The following is an 18,952-nucleotide window of genomic DNA, read 5'->3' as shown; positions in this document are numbered from 1 at the left end:
CCAACCAAGCAGATTTCTCAGGGCAATCCCCGAGCTTCTGCTTGTCCCACTGATAGTTATTGGTTGAATATCTGATATAAATGGCATTAGATCCCCAAAATTAACATCTCAGCTACTGATAATATTTAGTATCGATAGATTTCTGTTTATCCCTTTCTCCTTCAAAAGTCTCTGCAATTTTTATTTTTTTTTGCTTTCCAAAAGTGGCAGCAGTTTGACTTAGCTGGATCTCAAACCAGTCAGAAATTATCCATGTCTTAGATTTTGCCCTATTTAATAGGTCAAAGCAGAACAACCTAAACTTATGCCCTAAACTTTGGGAGAGAATCCCATTGAATTCAGTGGGCCTCTTTCTCAGGTAAATGCATCAAGAATCAGGTCACACATCCCTTGGTTTTTCACATGATTTCAAAACCAGGTAGAAAAAAGACATTCCCGCATTATTTCCATGAAGATTAGGATTGGGAAGATCCAGTTTCATATACTTGCTCATTAGGGAACATTTCCCTGTATAAATTGGTTGCCCTTCTTCTAATTCAGCCTCCCTTGCAAGGTTGTTCTGAGGATAAAACAGGTTGTTGTTAGTGGGGGTTGGTGAGAAGAACTGAAAAGCGATGAGAGACACAGATTATAAGAATCCAGTCATGAAAAGGAACTTTGGCTAAATTAAAGTTCTGGTTATCTGGTCTCCTGATGTGTGTGGGGTGGGGGGCAGGGGGGTTGCTTATTTGTTTGTTTGTTTTGCTATTGCTCTAAACAGTGGTGGCTTGGTGGGCGTGGCATGGCTTGGTGGGCGTGGCAAGGGAAGAATACTGTAAAATCTCCATTCCCTCCCCACACCAGGGGAAGGTTACTGCAAAATCCCCATTTCCTCCCGATCAGCTGGGACTCGGGAGGCCGAAAATAGATCAGGACAGGACCAGTCAGAGATGGTATTTACCGGTTCTCCGAACTACTCAACATTTCCGCTATCAGTTCTCCAGAACTGGTCAGAACCTGCTGAAACCCACCTCTGGTTTTAAAGGTAAGCTCCGTTATTCTGAGTCTGCCGGTCCATGCGTCCATCATCTTCTCCAGGGTTTTTTTTTTTTTAATTTGGTCCTGGCTTCCCCTACTTTTCTCTCCCCCCCCCACCCCCACCCCGACGCAGCTCAACAATCGGCTGCTTGTGTCATGGCCGAGAGAAAGAGGAGAGCGGGAGAGAGAGAGAGGGAAGCCACAGGGCCGCCTTTTGGCTCCGGTGCAAGGAGACGTCATGGATTCCGGAGTGTGGAAGTTTGCAGGAAAGCCCTCAGTTCAGGCGATGGAGGCGATCCAGGGGTTTCCATGGTACTGGGCATAAACAGGAGGAAACAGTGAGGGAATCCCGTTATTTTACAGCATTCAAGACTATAAACACTCAGAGCAGGGAAGGAAGTGGCTTTTCCCTCTCGGGTGACCCACCTCTCGCAGCACGCAAATCCAGCAGCAGCGCCCTCCGGGCCGCAGGATCCCACGCGCGGCGCGGATCCTTCCACGCGAGCGAGAGGCGGCGGATGGGCGCGGGACGACCATGGTCTGAATGAAGACTACCTCTGTCCGCTCGCTCTTTCGCCCATCCTCGGCGTCTTTTTCTCTCCCCGAGTAGCTTTTAATTTTTCATAATCCAAATGCAGAGAGAAACCGCGTGCCGGCTGGTCCATTATCACCACATCATGAGGTCTGTGGATCAAGGTAGAGTCTTCGCATTCATTTGTTTATTATTATTACTATTATTACTATTATTATTATTATTATTATTTCTTCTTCTTCTTCTTCTTCTTCTTCTTCTTCTTCTTCTTCTTCTTCTTCTTCTTCTTCTTCTTTTTCCCCTCCTCCAGTTAATTTTTTCCGATCCCTCCGACCCCTGTTGTCCGCTTTCGCTGTCCCAGAGTAAATTGGGAACACGGGTGGGTGAGCTCTACTCCCTCCCTCCCTGCTCTTTTTGCGCTCTCCGTTTCTCTCTCTTAAACCCACTTCCAACAGTCTGGGCGCGTCTCCCGCTTGGAAAAAGGCACGAAAGCCCACGAGGGATCCGAGGGATCTGGCGGGCCTGAGTTGACAGGCATCCCCGTCTTAAGAGCGGCATCCCCCACCAGCCGCCTTTCTCGATCCTGTTTTAGCTGAGGTGGATTGGGGAATTATAGGAAGGGAATTCCGTGGAAAGGCGGGAGAGCGGGAATAAAAGAAGTATTTTCACGCGGGTGAGTAGGCGCCCACGCGGCCCGGGGATGCCTTTGTAACGGGGAGAGAGGTTAGAGGGGATCCCTGGCGTGGGTTCGCTTGTTCGCTCCTTTCCGTTCGGGATCCTTTCCTTCTTTAATCCCTCCGAAGAGACGTTTTCCTCCGGGACAAACCCCTTCCCGGAACCGCAGACCTTCGGGGGTTGATTAAACCACTAGCGTGGTTTGCACTGAATTCTCGATTCAAAGAACCGATTTCAGAAGTTGGGGCTTTTTAAGGCAAGGGGGGGAGGAATCAGTGTGGGAAGAAGCCATTCTCCTGAAATCAAGCGCTCTCGAATATACACGTCAGGGCTGAACTCGTGATTGGACTCCATTCTCAGAGCGCCCGATTTGAGCCAAGGTTAATGAGAAATGTGAAGTATGATTTAAGATCTATGACCTATCACTTTGTTCTTGCATGTTTATACACTGAGAGTTTATACACGGGAAACAAATTCCTTGTGTGTCTAATCACACTTGGCCAATAAAGAATTTCTATTCTATTCTATTCTATTCTATTCTATTCTATTCTATTCTATTCTATTCTATTCTATTCTATTCTATTCTACTGTACTGTACTGTACTGTACTGTACTGTACTGTACTTTATTCTACTCTACCTTACCTTATCCTACCCTACCCTACTCTATTTTAAATAAATCGCGCAATTTTAGTGCTCTAGTTGTACCAAACTTATCCGTCCGAGCGCGAAGTTCCTCAGAAGTCCACCCCCGCTCCCCTCCACGTTTTCCGGGCTGTATTTCCAAGTATGCCTACAGTAGAGCTCTCCGCCTTTAGGTTGCTTCTTAGCCATCCACTCACCAATATTTTTTAGTTCCTGCCTAGTCCTGCCAGGCATCTTCAGCAGCGCGCACCAATGGCGCTTTGGTTAAGATTCTCAGAACAGCAGAAGAACCGTTCTTTTGAACGGCGGCCTTATAACTGACATATTCCCAGTTCCTTTATTGGGATCGCGCTACTGGCTTTCCGGCAGATCCGATCTGAGGATGTTGAGGTAGAGCAGCAACACCAAGGATTCAAAATTAGGGCTCGTCGAGGGTGGCGGGAAGGAGGGGTGGGAAAGGATTGGGAATCCCATCGGGAATGAGAATGGGGCGAAAATTGGAGCAATTACCCCAAGAGCCAGATACTAAGAGGGGCATTCAAAATGTGCTTCAGCATTTGACATCGGATAGATCGCTACCTTTCCTTAAAGGCGACAGAGGCAAAAGGCATGAGTATATTAGTGAAAGATAGGAATGTATTAATCAGTGAAAGGTAGGAATGTATTAAATATAATCTCTGAATATCATATTTCAATATTGTGGTTTCCCCCAAATAGGACTTCATCAGTGGAATTTAGCCCTGGAGCACAAATCCTACACGGACCAAGGGAGGAGCGGGTGGGACCAAGTAACTATTCTCCCCAACCTTTCCCTCCAGGTTTGGTGCCGTGAGCCCCGTCCCTGCGTGTCCCTCGAAGTGAAGGAAGGGTTAAGAAGGGCGAAGGGGAGGAGTTTTCAGTCGAGATCAACGTGGATGGCTCCTCCGTCCAGCCCGGGCCTTCCAGCGGAGGCGTCTGTCGCTTTCCTTGAATTGGGCACGCGAGGCTGCGCGTTGAGAGAATTAGGTAGATTCAGGTGCCCGGCTCAGAATCATTTGAGGCTCTCTCTCCATTTCGGGGAGTAAAGAGCCCGGCTGGACCTGAACCAGCAGCAGTTTTCCAATCTGGAGAGTTTATAGGGAATTTTCTGGAGAGCGATCGGTAGCAAATAGTTTAAAGCTACCCAACCAACTCCGTGGCTTGCCCAACGTGCTGGTGGGCTAAGATACGGTTGGCAGGGTTCACTCAAGGCCTTAACCAATCGAAGGTTCAACGTCTGCATTGGCTCTGGCTAGCATTCACCTTGCAACAAGGGAATGGGGATAATTTGGTATGGGGATAATTTTGCATTATTATAGGCATCGTTCGAGGCCAGATAGTGGGTTGATTTAAAAGTAACAGAGTGGGAAGGGACCTTGGAGGTCTTCTAGACCAACCCCTTGCTCAGGCAGGAGACCCTATTTCCATTTCAGACAAATGGTTGTCCAGTCTCTTCTCAAAACCTTCCAGTGTTGGAGCATCCGCAACTTTTGGAGGCAAGTCGTTCCAACGAGGACCCTGCGGGGACGCCTTCCTCCTGAACTGCACCGACTCTTCCCGGGAGTCGGGCTGCTCGTTAACAGAGTTAAAGCCTCCTTCGGGTCTCCCTTTCGGGCCCCGGACCTCGGGGCCCGCAGTTCATGACTCAGCCTCCTCTGCTGAGAGGCAAAGTCGAGTCCAGCGCGTCCGGGGCAAGAGCTCCGGAGATGAGAAACTGCGGAGGAGGAGCGCGGAGAGTGCAGTTAAGATGAAGCTGGTTGGGAGTGGCGGTGAAAGGATTGCAGGCGCGCGTTTTTGCTTTGGGTGTGTAAGAGCGAACGAGCGAGCGTGATTTTCTGATCGCGTTGGAGAAAAAGGCTCCGGTGAAATGTTCCAACACCCGGCCGGTTGGAAAGTGTCTCTCGGGATTTCACTGCCCGTTCCCCCCACCCCCACGCACGCCCTCCCGGCTGGAGGGGACGTCCCCCTTCTCAGCAATTGCTTGTCCTGTCTTCTCTCTTCCGAGCCGGCCACGAGCTGGCGGGTGATAAAGGCACAGAGAAGGATCTGGTAAAGCAAAATAGGCGAGCTCACCCCCGAGTGGCCGAACGGATCTCAAACCTGCCTGGGTTAACAGTAACAGAGTTGGAAGGGACCTTGGAGGTCATCTAGTCCAACCCCCTGCTCACGCAGGAGACCTGTACCAGGAATTCGAACCACCGAACTGCCGACCTTTCTGATCGACAAGCTGAGCCACTGAGCCACCTAGCCAGGCTAAGTTGATAGATCCGAATGGTGAACTAGCAAGGGTAATAGCACTTAGACTTAAATACCGCCCACTTTCTGGGTGGTTGACAATATCAGCCTACTGTCCCCAACCATCTGGGTCCTCATTAAACCGAACTTCAGACTGCGGGCAGTGTTAACTAATCCCATCGCTCATTAAAAGGTCTTCTTTAAATCTGAAGCATGACTTCCAGGTGTGGGAAGATTTGCTTGGCGGAAGGGCAATGGGTTAATGGAGAACAGGGTTTCGTATTAATGAGCAGTACCGGTTAGCATTGCTGTAGTCAGGCTGCCCTGAGATTTTTCAATGGGGGTGGGACTGCATTTTGCTCCTTCACATGTTCCCCCCTCCCCCAATTTTCTTGCAGGAATATTTTAGGTCTCACTAATATTGATTCTCTTGCGCAGGTGAAGGGTTGCAGCTCAGTTAAATACTAGTGTGCCTTTGAGGCCCAGGAAATGGAATTGGGACTGAAGCCAGTGGTCTGTATATCATTAAATGGTCCCATATCCATTGAATACTACTCCAAAATTACCTTCTGAATCATCAAGTACACAACTGTGCTCCCGATTTTTTTTTTGCCATTGCAACTGTTCTTGTAACTTTCTTACTCTCTGAACTGTCAGCAGAGTACATATCAAAACCTGAATTGCTGGTTTTACATAGCATTTTAATTGGAGTAGCAACTTCTAGTGTTACAGGAGTTGTAATACTCCAAATTGCAGAGTGTAGTACTTGATCGTGTTTTATTTAGCAGCAAAACTGATTGCTGTTGCTAAGCTGTAATGATTGGATTTTCATATCACTGCAAAACTAAAATGAGATCAACCATATTACCGGTATTGTTACTTGCCCAGTACCCTAATAGCTAATTAAACCCAGCTAGCACAACACACTAAGTCACTAACGTTTTAGTCTAATGTGTGAGAACTAAGCCTAGAATTTAAGAGTGTGTTGAAGTTGGCTGGGTTCACACACAATTCTAAATTATTAACTGTGAATTCCAATGGCTGGATTTGGGTGATTGTACAACCAGACTGTGTGTTATGCTCATTTTTCATAATGGGCTTAGTGAAATGATTTTGAATGCAGAGGGGATAATAACTCAGGATTAATGGACATGGAGCAGAGAGATAGGGTAATCCTGCTTCTTTGGCCTTAGCTATTTGCATGTATAGGGATGTGATGGCTCAGTGACTAAGATGCTGAGCTTGTTGATCGAAAGGTTGGCAGTTCAGCGGTTCGAATCCCTAGTGCCTCATAACAGGTTGAGCTCCCCTTACTTGTCCCAGCTTCTGCCAACCTAGCAATTCAAAAGCACTTAAGAATGCAAGTAGAAAAATAAGGACCACCTTTGGTGGGAAGGTAACAGCGTTCTGTTTGCCTTTGGCGTTGAGTCGTGCCGGCCACATGACCACGGAGACGTCTTCGGACAGCACTGGCTCTTCGGCTTTGAAATGGAGATGAGCGCCACCCCCTAGAGTCAGGAACGACTAGCACATATGTGTGAAGGGAATCTTTACCTTATTTGCATATGAAAGGATTCCAGGGATATTTGTTCATGGTTAGGCCCACCTTATTTTACATTTCAGAAATGATCCCCATTTCCGAGCAGATAATTTGAAAAGGAAACTACAGCAGAGAATTTTGTGGCTTATTTCAAGAGTCGAATAAGCTTCAAAGATTCTTTCTATAGCTGGATGGGGAGGAAAAATCACCCTATAATTAATCAGAGCAGCTCTGCTTTCCCGTTCTACCTCATTATGTCAGCATCCCATGAATACATACATTGGCCACATTAGCTGTGCATTATTGCTGCCAAGATCTCTTCAGCAATGAGGCTGGCAAGGTGATTGGTTCCTCCTCTAAGGTCCACCCTTCAGTGAGCAAAACAGTCATCACTTATTCTTCTTTAGGTGTGATGGGACCTTTGTTGACAAGTGATTGTACTGTAATGGTGATCTAGCAACTCGTCAACTTCTTCAGCTATAAGATCATAGGTTATGTGGAGCATTTGGGGTATTCTGTACAACTTCTGAATAGCAAGATGGGTGGCATATAAATTTAATAAATAGAGTTTCATCTGTTAGGATCATCAGTAGGACTGGATAACTAATCTTGAATGAGCACAAACCTTGGAGATGATTATGGTTAGGCCGGATGTCAGCAACCTGTGGCTCCAGAGCCGCATGTGGCTCTTTGGGCCCTCTACTGTGGCTCCCTGTCAGGTGATCCCACCACTGGCTGGCCCTGCCCCTTGCCCTCCCCTCCCAGTCACTCCTTGAGAAGGTAAAGGCAACAGCGGGGGATGGAGAAGCATCCAGGGCAGAGACAAAGACATAGAGGGGCTCCCACCCTCTGGAACGAACTACCCCCCGGACTTCGTCAGCTTCCGGACCTTCGGACCTTTCGCCGCGGGCTTAAAACATACTTATTTAATTGTGCAGGACTGAGCTAGATTTTAAATTTGGGTTTTAATTGGGTTTTATTTTTATATTTTAATTAACGGGCTTATAGAATAAGTTTTTAAATTGTTTTTATATTGTATTTATGTGTTTTTAAGTGCCTGTGAACCGCCCTGAGTCCTTCGGGAGATAGGGCGGTATATAAATATATAAATATGATTAAATAAATAAATAAATAAATAAATAGAGAGGGGGAGAGAGAGAGACAGAGAGATACAGAGAGAGGGGGAGAGAGAGGGAGGGAGGGAGGGCGAGAAAGGGAGAGATGTCAAAAGGGTTTTGTGATTCCCGGTGTTTTTTAACAAGTGGTTCTCTGCCCTATTGAGCGGCTGGGTAGGTGTGGCTGGGGGGGCATGTGACTGGTGGAAGTGAGTGATGTGGAATTGGCCACGCCCACCCAGGGTTTGTGGCGCCCGGTGTTTTCTTTTCTATGGGAAACAGGTCCAAATGACTCTGAGTGTTTAGGATTGCAGATCCCTGGGTTAGGCGGTCAATATTGGCAGCAAGAGGCATGGCTTGTAGCTCCCAGAAATAGCCTATGAAATTGGTCAAATGTAGATGTAATTTCCCAATCTCAGCTAGTGGCTGGGGAATTCTGGGAGTTGAAGTCCACATATTTTGGGAAGATTGGGAAAGGCTGGGTAGACAAAATGCCCCATTTACTGGTGACCAAACTAGCAATATTGGCTGGGGGAAACTAGCATTCCTCTCTGTAGCACAGGACTACAGCTCTATCAAAGTTTGCAAGTCCTAGTTTTTAAATAAATTTGCCACTTTTTCAAGATTATTCAACCTCTGTTTATATGGTGCTTATGTTTAAGATCCCTTGAGAGCATAGCACCCCGGGAAGCAGAAAAATTTCATATGTTTGAGATAATGAATTCTAAAAAGAAAGAATTATTTTTTTAAAAAAAATGCATCATAGGTTATTGGAGCTGGCAGCCATAATAAATTTAATAAATAAGAATATTATGCTTATGCATTTATTTTATATTGTATGTCACTCACTTTATAAGATTGATTGGTTCATAGTAGTTCATGGTGCATCTTATGACAAAAAATAAAAAAAGCTTATAATAAAATCCAGCAAGAATGCAACGCAGGAAGTAAGTGGGCTAAAAGAGATTTGTCCAGCTAAAAAAAGGTAAAATTTAAGTTAAACGCCTGGCATGCCTCTCATAGGAAGTATTTTACAACCGATATGCCACTGCAGGGAGAAGAAAAATCTTTACCAATAAATCACCTGTTGTAGCTTATTTATTGAGGGCCCATTTATTGGTCGCCGCTACTGGATGGCTGAAACCGGTCTGAACCAGCTGAATACCAGCACTGGTGGGGTTCCTTCTTGAGACAACAAGCAGCTACATACATTGATGCAGTCGGACAGGGGTGGAAACTACTCTGGAGAAGTGGGATTGAACATACATTGAGGTTTCATCCAATTCACCACATGGCTTGGTTCAGTATCCAAAAGGACTATTAATGATAGGCAGGCCCTGAGAACCTGGTTACTCTTGGATGGGAGACCATCAGGCATTCCCAGGGTGGTTAGATGGGAAGTTGGAAAACACTGTGGAAGCAGGCAATGGGAAGCCACTTATGAACTGGTGCCAACAAAAACTGTGGAGAAGTGTCAAAATATCAGCAGGAGCTATGCCTGCTTGAAAAGAGACTTTATCTTAATTTAGAGGGATTGATAATTATAGTAGTATCAATCATGGGATCTTGACACTTAAATATTAAGATGTTATTATTACAGTTGGGAAGAGCTGGCTCTTCTCCCAGGCCTCTGGCAAGGGAGAGTGGGACCCCTCGCTTCATTGATCTGTCCAACTTTTATCTTTATTTTTAATCTTTCATTGATTTTTTTGTAATTTCTTTTGATTGTTGTAAACCACCCAGGGTTGTGGAGAGTTGGGCAGCATACAAGTTTAACAAATTACAGTTATTAGTGATTTACATATATAATTCATATATTTGAAGAATGCAGTATTGCAGGCTAACTCTGCCGACTGCCAGCAGTTCGATCCTGACTGGTGCAAGGTTTACTCAGCCTTCCATCCTTCCGAGATCGGTTACATGAAGAGCCAGATTGTTGAGGGCAATATGTTGACTCTGTAAACTGCTTAGGGAGGGCTGTGTAAAGCACTATGAAGCAGTATATAAGTCTAAGGGCTATTGCTATATATTATGCTAAATTTAACCAATTAAATTTATTCCAATAATCCAGGGACAATAATTATGACATTGCTTTTTTCATGACATGCTCATATTCAGTGGGCAATTATTTTATTTTATTTTTCAGGTCAAATCAGGGATGAAATACTCCCGGCTTGGACCGGATCACCCGATCTGGTAGCAATGGCGGTTGGTGGTTTGAAGAACCGGTAGCAAAAATCCTTGCACCCCCCCATGCCCAGATGAGCCGCGCGATCATCAGAGGGGTTTTTTTTTTTTACTTTTAAAAGCATTTTTTTCTTTGGCCAAAAGAATGCTTTTAAAAGTAAAAAAAGAGGCTCTGATGATCACGCGGCTCAGCTGGGATCGTCGGAGCCTTTTAAAAGCATTTTTTCTACAACCTTTTCAGCTAAAGAGGTTGTAAAAAAATGCTTTTAAAAGGCTCTGACGATCCCAGCTGAATTGCCTGATCGTCAGAGGCTTTTTTTCTTTTAAAGGCAAAAAAAAAGCTTTTAAAAGAAAATAAAAGCCTCTGACGATCAGGCAACTCAGCTGGTATCGTCAGAGCCTTTTAAAAGCATTTTTTACAACCTCTTTGGCCGAAGAGGTTGTAGAAAAAAATGCTTTAAAAAAAAAAGTTGTCCACGCCCACCCAGTCACATTACCCTACCACCAAGCCACGCCCACAGAACCGGTAGTAACAAATTTTACATTTCACCACTGGGTCAAATATATAACCGTAACCATTATATTCTAGAAATCAAACAACCATGGCCACTGTAAAGTGTCCTAATTTGGTGACTTGATTTATATGATATGATTGGTTGGTGTTCACTTAGTTTATAAAAAGCAGTAGGATTAATTAGGTGAGATTAGGTGTGATTTCTTACACTGTAGACTGGGATCTCCAGGGGTTATTGCAGGGGGTGTTTGCCCATTTTAAAATCCTCAGGGGGCAGTTGTGGTTCCAGAATATTAACATAGACAGACACACAGACATATACACATATGCATACAGAGATTACATGTTTATTATTAAAAGTGGTAAATTTACTTCTTGGCTAATCCTAACCCCAGTAAAATTGTTAAATTTGTTTGTATGTGAGGATCTCACAAATTCATTTTTCAATTTACTGGGTGGCTGCCCTGCCAGACTTAAGAAGTGGGTTGTTGATGTTCTAGAAGTTGCTCCAGAATAGCAAAATATATGAAAATACTTCCATGAAGTCTCGTCAATTTATGAAACTTTATTCCTGATGCTTGAAATCTGGGTGTTAAAGATCACAGTACAGGAAGGCATAATTAGGACAAAAATCTGGTAAGAGTCATTTCAGAAAGCAGATCAGCACATTAGAGAGCGTCTTGTTCCAACTATTCTGAAGTTGTGTCTTTTGTTCTTGATAAAATTGTTTAAACTCTGGAAGGAAGCTATACCCGATGAAATTGAATAATAGATTGGGTTTCCTTGATTGTGGCCGGGATAAAAATAAAATAAAATAAATGGAAGTGACCTTTGAGAGATGTAATAAACTCATGTTTAAGGTCTGTGTTATTATAATTTAGCAAATTAATTTGCAATTCTGCTAGCACCAAAACACTAAACAGATAGAAATGCTTTTCTAATTAATGAACATATTTTACATAGTGAGATTTCATGTAAAATATTATCAGTACGTAGGGCATTATGCTATTATATGTATGTATGCATGTATGTACCGGTATGTATGTAATGTATGTATGTATGTATATTTAGCATATTTAGCCTTTATCTTTAAAATGGATTATTCTTGTTAATATATTGTAGAGGGGGGAAAAACCATGAATATTTCTGATAAAGTAGACTTTGGACCATACAACCTAATATAGCTGTAACCAAGTTTAAAGCTGAATCCAATTAATTGTTTCTTAAATTAAGGCTGCTTGTTTTCAATGGAAATTAACTCATGACTTTCCCCCCATTTCAGTAGTTTTTAAATTAACCCAAGTTTATTATAGATTCGATTTGTAGTTTTTAATATGCTACCGTGTAAGACTTGGCTGCTATTTTTTCTGTTCCCAAACAACTAAACAGGTACATGGTAAAAAGAAAAAAAATGCATAGGAATAAAAATTATAAAATGTGTAATTTATTTAGTGTACATGTATGATCCTTTTCTGACATATCTAATAGTAAATTCTGTGCTTACGTTTTAGCAAAAGTTCCTATTCAAAAGTGACTAGATATAAACTTATGTTGAGCAAACTCAGTTGTTCGACTAAAATAATGTCATCATTCACCTCTGTGGAGAAAAAAGCCTAGGATAATAATATCTTAGGAAGCCTTTTCCAATATTTGGCTTCCTATACACTTTTTATTATGATATGTACATTCCATTGGTTTTCAAGGCTGCCTTCAGCACTTTTAATGGAACATGGAGATTATGAGCAATTTTTCCATTGGCTTTTCTTACCAAAACCACATTATGCTTCAAACTGGGAGCAATATCTCTGACTCAGACTGACCCCAAAATTAAATATGTTTTTAAGGGATCTGTATTCGTATTTTATTTTTTACTTTTTATAAAATACTTACCAATACTTTTAGTGGGAAACTGTTGCTACCGGTAGCAACAACGGTAATGTTAATTAACCTTTGTCTTCCCTGTCCTGTTCCTATAGCCTTCCCTAACTTGAAGGGTTTCCCAGAATTCCCTGACAGGTCCCAGAATTTCCTACTAGCACTACCGGAGGACACTATGAAAAGAAAGAATAGCTAATTATTTGGTTCCAGAGCTAGTTCTGTGAACCTTGGATACAATATTTCTCATACATTTTCTCAGTGGTATGGATTCAACTTAAAAATGGATCGGAATTAGCAATATTCCTCACGTGAAGTTGTTTGGGCAAAGGGAAACCTTTTCTCAGGCATTCACAAGGCATGCCCAAAAGGGGCCCATTTGTGCATACAAACAGATCCTGTCGGCTACATGTTCCTACTCTGTGTGATTAGCTCAAGTGTGAAGGGACACTTATTTGCAGCAGAGTGCAGGTGGACATCCCTGACTGTGAATCTTGATTGTATCTCTTTGGGAAGGGGTGAGTGGGTTCACACACTCATCTATTCACATGTAAACCAGAGGTGGGTTTCAGCAGGTTCTGACCAGTTCTGGAGAACCGGTAGCAAAAATTCTACCTGGCCTCACCCCCATCTATTCTCTGCCTCCCAAGTCCCAGATGATTGGGAGGAAATGAGGGTTTTGCAGTAACCTTCCCCTGGATTGGGGAAGGAATGGAGATTTTTTTTTTATAAAAACTTTTTTATTTTTTACAAACACACATACATAAAACAATCTTCAATCCAAAGACGTTGCGTCGGTGTTATCAATAATTTATCAATCTTATTTTTTTATCAATATAATGTATCTCTTGACATTTTAATCAATTAGTCTCAATTAAGAATAACATTTCATTCTCTCTATTCTAATCAGCTTTCTTAATTTAATGTTAAACATCTCCAATCTCATTCCCTAAACTCCATCATGTAATTTAACGTTTTCATTATACAATCTTACTTAAATCTCTTTAACATATCTCTCTAACCACTGATAAAAGAGATCCCATATTTTATTGAATTGTTTCTCTTCCTGTTCTCTAATTTCTAATGTCAATTTACTCATTTCTGCACATTCCAACATTTTCATAATAATTTCATCTTGCAATGGAAGTCTTTCATTTTTCCAATTTTTGGCAAATACAATCCTAGCTGCTGTTAAAACATTTACAATCAAATATCTCACTTCTCTATTATATGTTTCAGCTATAATTCCCAATAAAAAAATTTCTGGTTTAAAATCAATATGTTTCTTAATCATCTTTTCCAACCATGTGTGGATTTTAGACCAATATCTTTTAGCTTCTACACATGTCTACCACATATGGTAATATGAACCGGGTGTCTGGTGACATTTCCAACATTTTGCAGATTTATTCTTAAACATTCTAGCAATTCTTGTCGGAGGTAAGTGCCATCTATAAAACATCTTGTACAAATTCTCTTTATATGCAGTAGACATTGTCATTTTGTAGTTTTGAGTCCAGAGTTTTTGCCATACTTCCAAGTCAATTCCATGTCCGAAGTTTTTCCCCTAGGCAATCATTCTCTCTTTAACTTATTCTTCTTCTAAATTAAATTCTAATAAATAAATATAATTTCCTAATTAGGTTGTCATCAGCAGCTGTCAAAATTTTATCTGGGAATGGAGATTTTATAGTATCCTTCCCCTGCCTTGCCCACCAAGCCACACCCATCAAGTTATGCCCCACCCACCAAACCACACCCACAGAACCAGTAGTAAAAAAATTTGAAACCCACCACTGATATAAACCCTCTTTCATCAGCCTGATATACAGAATTAGCAGAATCTTGTCAGTCTGAAAGTACAAATCTCCCACTGTCGCCTTTAAAAGATTGTGTGACAGAGGCTTCCACTTATTATGCAGCTCTAGGCTATGCAGTCTATTATCTGAATACTCCCGAGGTAGCATCTCTACTCAACTGCCCCATCTCCCAAGGTCTTTCCCACCAACCATTACACCTTCAAAGTCTCCAACTGTACCTCAACCAGTGAAGTTGACTGAGGCATCTGGTCACTAACCAGAGCGTGTGGGTTAGGGCAGGGGTCTGCAAACTTGGCTCTTTTAAGACTTGTGGACTTCAACTCAAGTCCACAAGTCAACTCAAAGCTGGCTGAGGAATTCTGGGAGTTGAAGTCCACAAGTCTTAAAAGAGCCAAGTTTAAAGACCTGGGCCTCTGGTGGCTTTACAGACTAAGCAGTCTGTTATTAACACAGCTGCTTGCAATTACTGCAAGTTCAAGTCCCACCAGGCCCAAGGTTGACTCAGCCTTCCATCCTTTATAAAGTAGGTAAAATGAGGACCCAGATTGTTGGGGGCAATAAAAGTTGACTTTGTATATAATATACAAATGGATGAAGACTATTGCTTAACACAATGTAAGCCTCCCTGAGTCTTCGGAGAAGGGCGGGATATAAATTCAAATTTAAAAAAAAGACCCCTGGGTTAGGGGAAGTCACTTTACAAGTAAATAAAAGTATGCTTGATTCTAACTCTTAATAAGGGCTCATGTGTAATTATAGATCCAACAATACAGCTAGGTGATTTTTAAATCCTGGATAGAATGTTGACTTCAGTTGTATAGCAAAACTCAGTTGTAAATTTCCAGGAAACCACCAGGTGGCAGAAAGCCTTGAGAGCTTTCTGCATCTCTTTCCTGCCTTCTAGTGGCCTTCAAGACTTGCAACTATAATCCTCAATGAACTGTCTCTTAGTGACCATTTGAAATTTTGATGAATTCCCCCAGAAGGGCACTTGTCAATCAGCTTCACTTTTATGTCTGGTTACAATGACCAAGGGTGAAATCCAGCAGGTTCTGACAGGTTCTGGAGAACTGGTAGTGGAAATTTTGAGCAGTTCGGAGACCCGGCAAGTACCACCTCTGGCTGGCCCCAGAGTGGGGTGGGAACAGAGGTGAAATGCTTCCAGTTTGGACTGGATCGCCTGTTCTGGTAGCGATGGCAGAAGGTGGTTTAGAGAACCGGTAGCAAAAATCCCTGCACCCCACCTCATGCCCAGCTGAGCCGTCAGAGGTGTTTGTTTTTTTTTACTTTTAAAAGCATTTTTTATTTGGCCGAAAAAATGCTTTTAAAAGTTAAAAAAAAGCCTCTGATGATCACGTGGCTCAGCTGGGATCATCAGAGCCTTTTAAAAGCATTTTTCTACAACCTCTTCGGTCAAAGTGGTTGCAGAAAAAATGCTTTTAAAAGTAAAAAAAGGAAAAGGAAAGAAAAGTTGGTCACATCCACAACGTCACATTACCTCCCCACGAAGCCACGCCCACAGAACCAGTAGTAAAAAAACCCCTGGATTTCACCACTGCTCATGACCATGATTTATGCTGCAGGGTTGTTAGTTTTTTTGCTGGTTTTTTGGCTTTTTAGCTTGTTTCCATCAAAAAATGCCCATTGGAATGAATGGGCACATTTTATAGAATAGAATAGAATAGAATAGAATAGAATTTTTATTGGCCAAGTATGATTGGACACACAAGGAATTTGTCTTGGTGCATATGCTCTCAGTGTACATAAAAGAAAAGATACATTCATCAAGGTACAACATTTACAACACAATTGATGGTCAATATATCAATATAAATCATAAGGATTGCCAGCAACAAGTTATAGTTATACAGTCATAAGTGGAAAGAGATTGGTGATGGGAACTATGAAATGATTAATAGTAGTGCAGATTCAGTAAATAGTCTGACAGTGTTGAGTGTTGAATTATTTGTTTAGCAGAGTGATGGCCTTCGGGAAAAAACTGTTCTTGTGTCTAGTTGTTCTAGTGTGCAGTGCTCTATAGCGTCGTTTTGAGGGTAGGAGTTGAAGCAGTTTATGTCCAGGATGCGAGGGATCTGCAAATATTATGACTGCAACATTCACTTTATGATTGTGCATTGCTTAATGACTGCCACAAAAAAATTTATGAAATCACAAACTTTTAGATCACATGGGTATACCTCAACTTAGAACTGTCATGGCTTATGACAGACATTCCAAGCTCCGTTACAGTCATAAGTCAAGGACTACTTGTACAGTTGCCTACAGCATGCAATTAATCAGCAGGCTGATGGGTTCTGATGTTTCCATTCTGGCCCAGATGCTTACATCCAACTCTTTGCTGCTTTCCTTATCAATTTTTGCTCTCTTTAATTGGTCATTTTCTGCTCCCCTGTAAGTTGTAGTTTCCCAGAGTTTGGATCTGAAAGGACCTACGCTAGACAGGGCAGGGCTGGGTCATAAAACAGCTTGGGGTTTTTTTTATGTCTTTTCAATGAGTATTTTGCCTGATTCACTTCTGGCATATGAGATGTTATTAAGCACTTGAAGGCAACCTCTTGAAACATCAAGTTTGCCTGGTTTGTATAAAGGCTATTATTCTGTATTCAAGGAGTAGAGAGACACTTGCAATTGTCTCAGTGGTGGGCTTCAAATTTTTTTACTACAGGTTCTGTGGGTGTGGCTTGGTGGGCGTGGCATGGGAAGGATACTGCAAAATCTCCATTCCCTCCCCAATCCAGGGGAAGGATACTGCAAAATCACCATTTCTTCCTGATCAGCTGGGACTCTGGAGACAGAGAATAGATGGGGGCGGGGCTAGTCAGAATTTTTACTACCAATTCTCCGAACTACTCAGAATTTCCCCTACCGGTTCTCCAGAACTGGTCACAACCTGCTGAAACCCACCTCTCATTTGCGTGCAAGCACTCAATGATAAAGCAATAGAAAAATGTTAAATATAGAAATACTCACAATTCAGACTGGTTCATGCTACAGAGCACACCTACAAATTCACAACTATCGGATTTAAGCTAGAGAAAAGGAGGAGATTGTTTCAAGATTTCTCAACAGGTTTTAAGCCTAGAGAGAGATTTGAACTCTGATGATGGCCTGCTGTTCTGATATTTCCCATGCTACCATGCTTGATTCTCAAGGAAAATTTGTCTAAGGCTTTGGAGTGAGCACTGGAATTTTTAATCTGTGATGTGACTTTGCAGATGCTGAAAATGCCACCTGTTGATACAGTATGTATCACCTGGAATTAATCTCTCAGACTTAAAACAACCTTCTGCTCAGTGTTTTGCCCCTACTTCAGTAACATAACTCTGCCTTACAGTACTATTTATAGATTCTGGCTGGGGAATTCTGGGAATTGAAGCCCACACATACCTTAAAGTTGCCAAGGTTGAGAAACATTGCATTAGCAGGAGGTCAAAGCAGGGGTTTCCTCTGCTTACCTCCGCTACCAGTTTGCAACAGGCGCCTGCGTGCTTCTGCGCATGCGCAGATCATCTGTGATGATGTGGGTGGAGCTTCCTGCTGCCGTTACTACCGGTTCGCAAGAACCGAATGGAACCAGGAACAACCCACTACTGGGTCAAAGGTCGGAAGTATATAGGCAGGGATACTGACCTTTAGATAATGGCCACTTATAGAGCAGATGTTGGTGTGACATCCCTGCATTGATGAGTTATCTTCACTATGTATTGTGAAGATGTGATGGATTTCTATTTCATATAGCTGGCATATTCTATTAATTTTCAGTGGATAATTATATTAATCCACCAATTATATTAATCCATTAATATTATATAAATCATTGCAGTCTAAATTATGTTAATCCACTGCAGTCCAAATTGATGATGATGCAAAATGCTGATTTTGCATTTTGGAGAAATTTCCTAACAGTGAGAACGATTAACCAGTGGCACAGCTTGCCTTCAGAAGTTGTGGGTGCTCCATCACTGGAGGCTTTTAAAAAAGAGACTGGACAGCCACTTTTCTGAAATGGTATAGGGTAGCGGTTCTCAACCTGTGGGTCGCGACCCCATTGGGGGTCGAATGACGATTTGCCAGGGGTCGCCTAAGACAATTGGAAATATGGGAAGTATACTTGCGAGTCGAAGAATCGCGCTCCAATGGTTGACTCCACAAGCCAGCTTTTGTATTAAAGGGGTCGCAGCACTATAAAGGTTGAGAACCACTGGTATAGGGTCCCCTGCTTGAGCAAGGGGCTGGACTAGACGACCTCCAAGGTCCCTTCCAACTCTCTTATTCGGTTAAGACATAAAAAAATGGGAAGCTGGGAAAGAAAAGTAAACAGAAGAAAAGACAGCTAAAGATGGGCGATTAAAAGCCTGTCTGGTTTGCTGCTGAAGCACAGCTTGGCTGGATGACATCCAGATCCCTCCTGTAATGCTTGTTTTGGCAGTGTTGAGGATATGCAACTATCTAATCTAGAGGGTAGACATCTTAGTCTGGGCTGTTAAAGTGCATGTGTGTGTGTGTGTAAAACAATAAGCCCAGAAGTGTATCATTGGCGTTTTACGTAAGTGCTGGAAAGCACCATAAATGTTGGCTTGGCTTGCTGTACTTTGTTCCATGTCATTTTTATGATCCTGATGTTTGAGAAGTCATCTGCAAATGTGATTCAAATTATAGGGCTGGGTTACTGCTCACTGCAGCTTTGGGACCAGAGAATGCTTTGAGAAGTGAGAAAAGACACACTTCTATAGATATAAATGACTTAGGTTTTGAATGCC

General features: G+C 42.5%; 1 protein-coding gene across 4 annotated transcripts in view; it reads left to right on the top strand.

Moving 5' to 3' along the window:
- The first annotated feature begins 1,301 nt into the window (after window positions 1-1,301).
- Window positions 1,302-18,952, top strand: part of NFATC2 (nuclear factor of activated T cells 2) — a 233,824-nt gene continuing 216,173 nt past the window's right edge. For 3 of the 4 annotated variants that reach the window (XM_058175793.1, XM_058175790.1, XM_058175789.1), the window contains exon 1: window positions 1,302-1,713. Coding sequence is in view for 2 of the 4 variants with exons in the window: in XM_058175790.1 (XP_058031773.1) it covers window positions 1,650-1,713 (64 nt within the window). In the remaining 2 variants the exon portion in view is untranslated. Of the gene's footprint in view, window positions 1,714-2,025; window positions 2,223-18,952 lie in introns of those variants that run through there. The other variant, XM_058175791.1, reaches the window with a different exon arrangement.

Source organism: Ahaetulla prasina, chromosome 3, assembly GCF_028640845.1.
Source record: "Ahaetulla prasina isolate Xishuangbanna chromosome 3, ASM2864084v1, whole genome shotgun sequence".
NCBI classification, from domain to species: Eukaryota; Metazoa; Chordata; class Lepidosauria; order Squamata; family Colubridae; genus Ahaetulla; species Ahaetulla prasina.
Note: the sequence above shows the minus strand (reverse complement) of the source record. Positions and strands in the feature narration are given on the sequence as shown.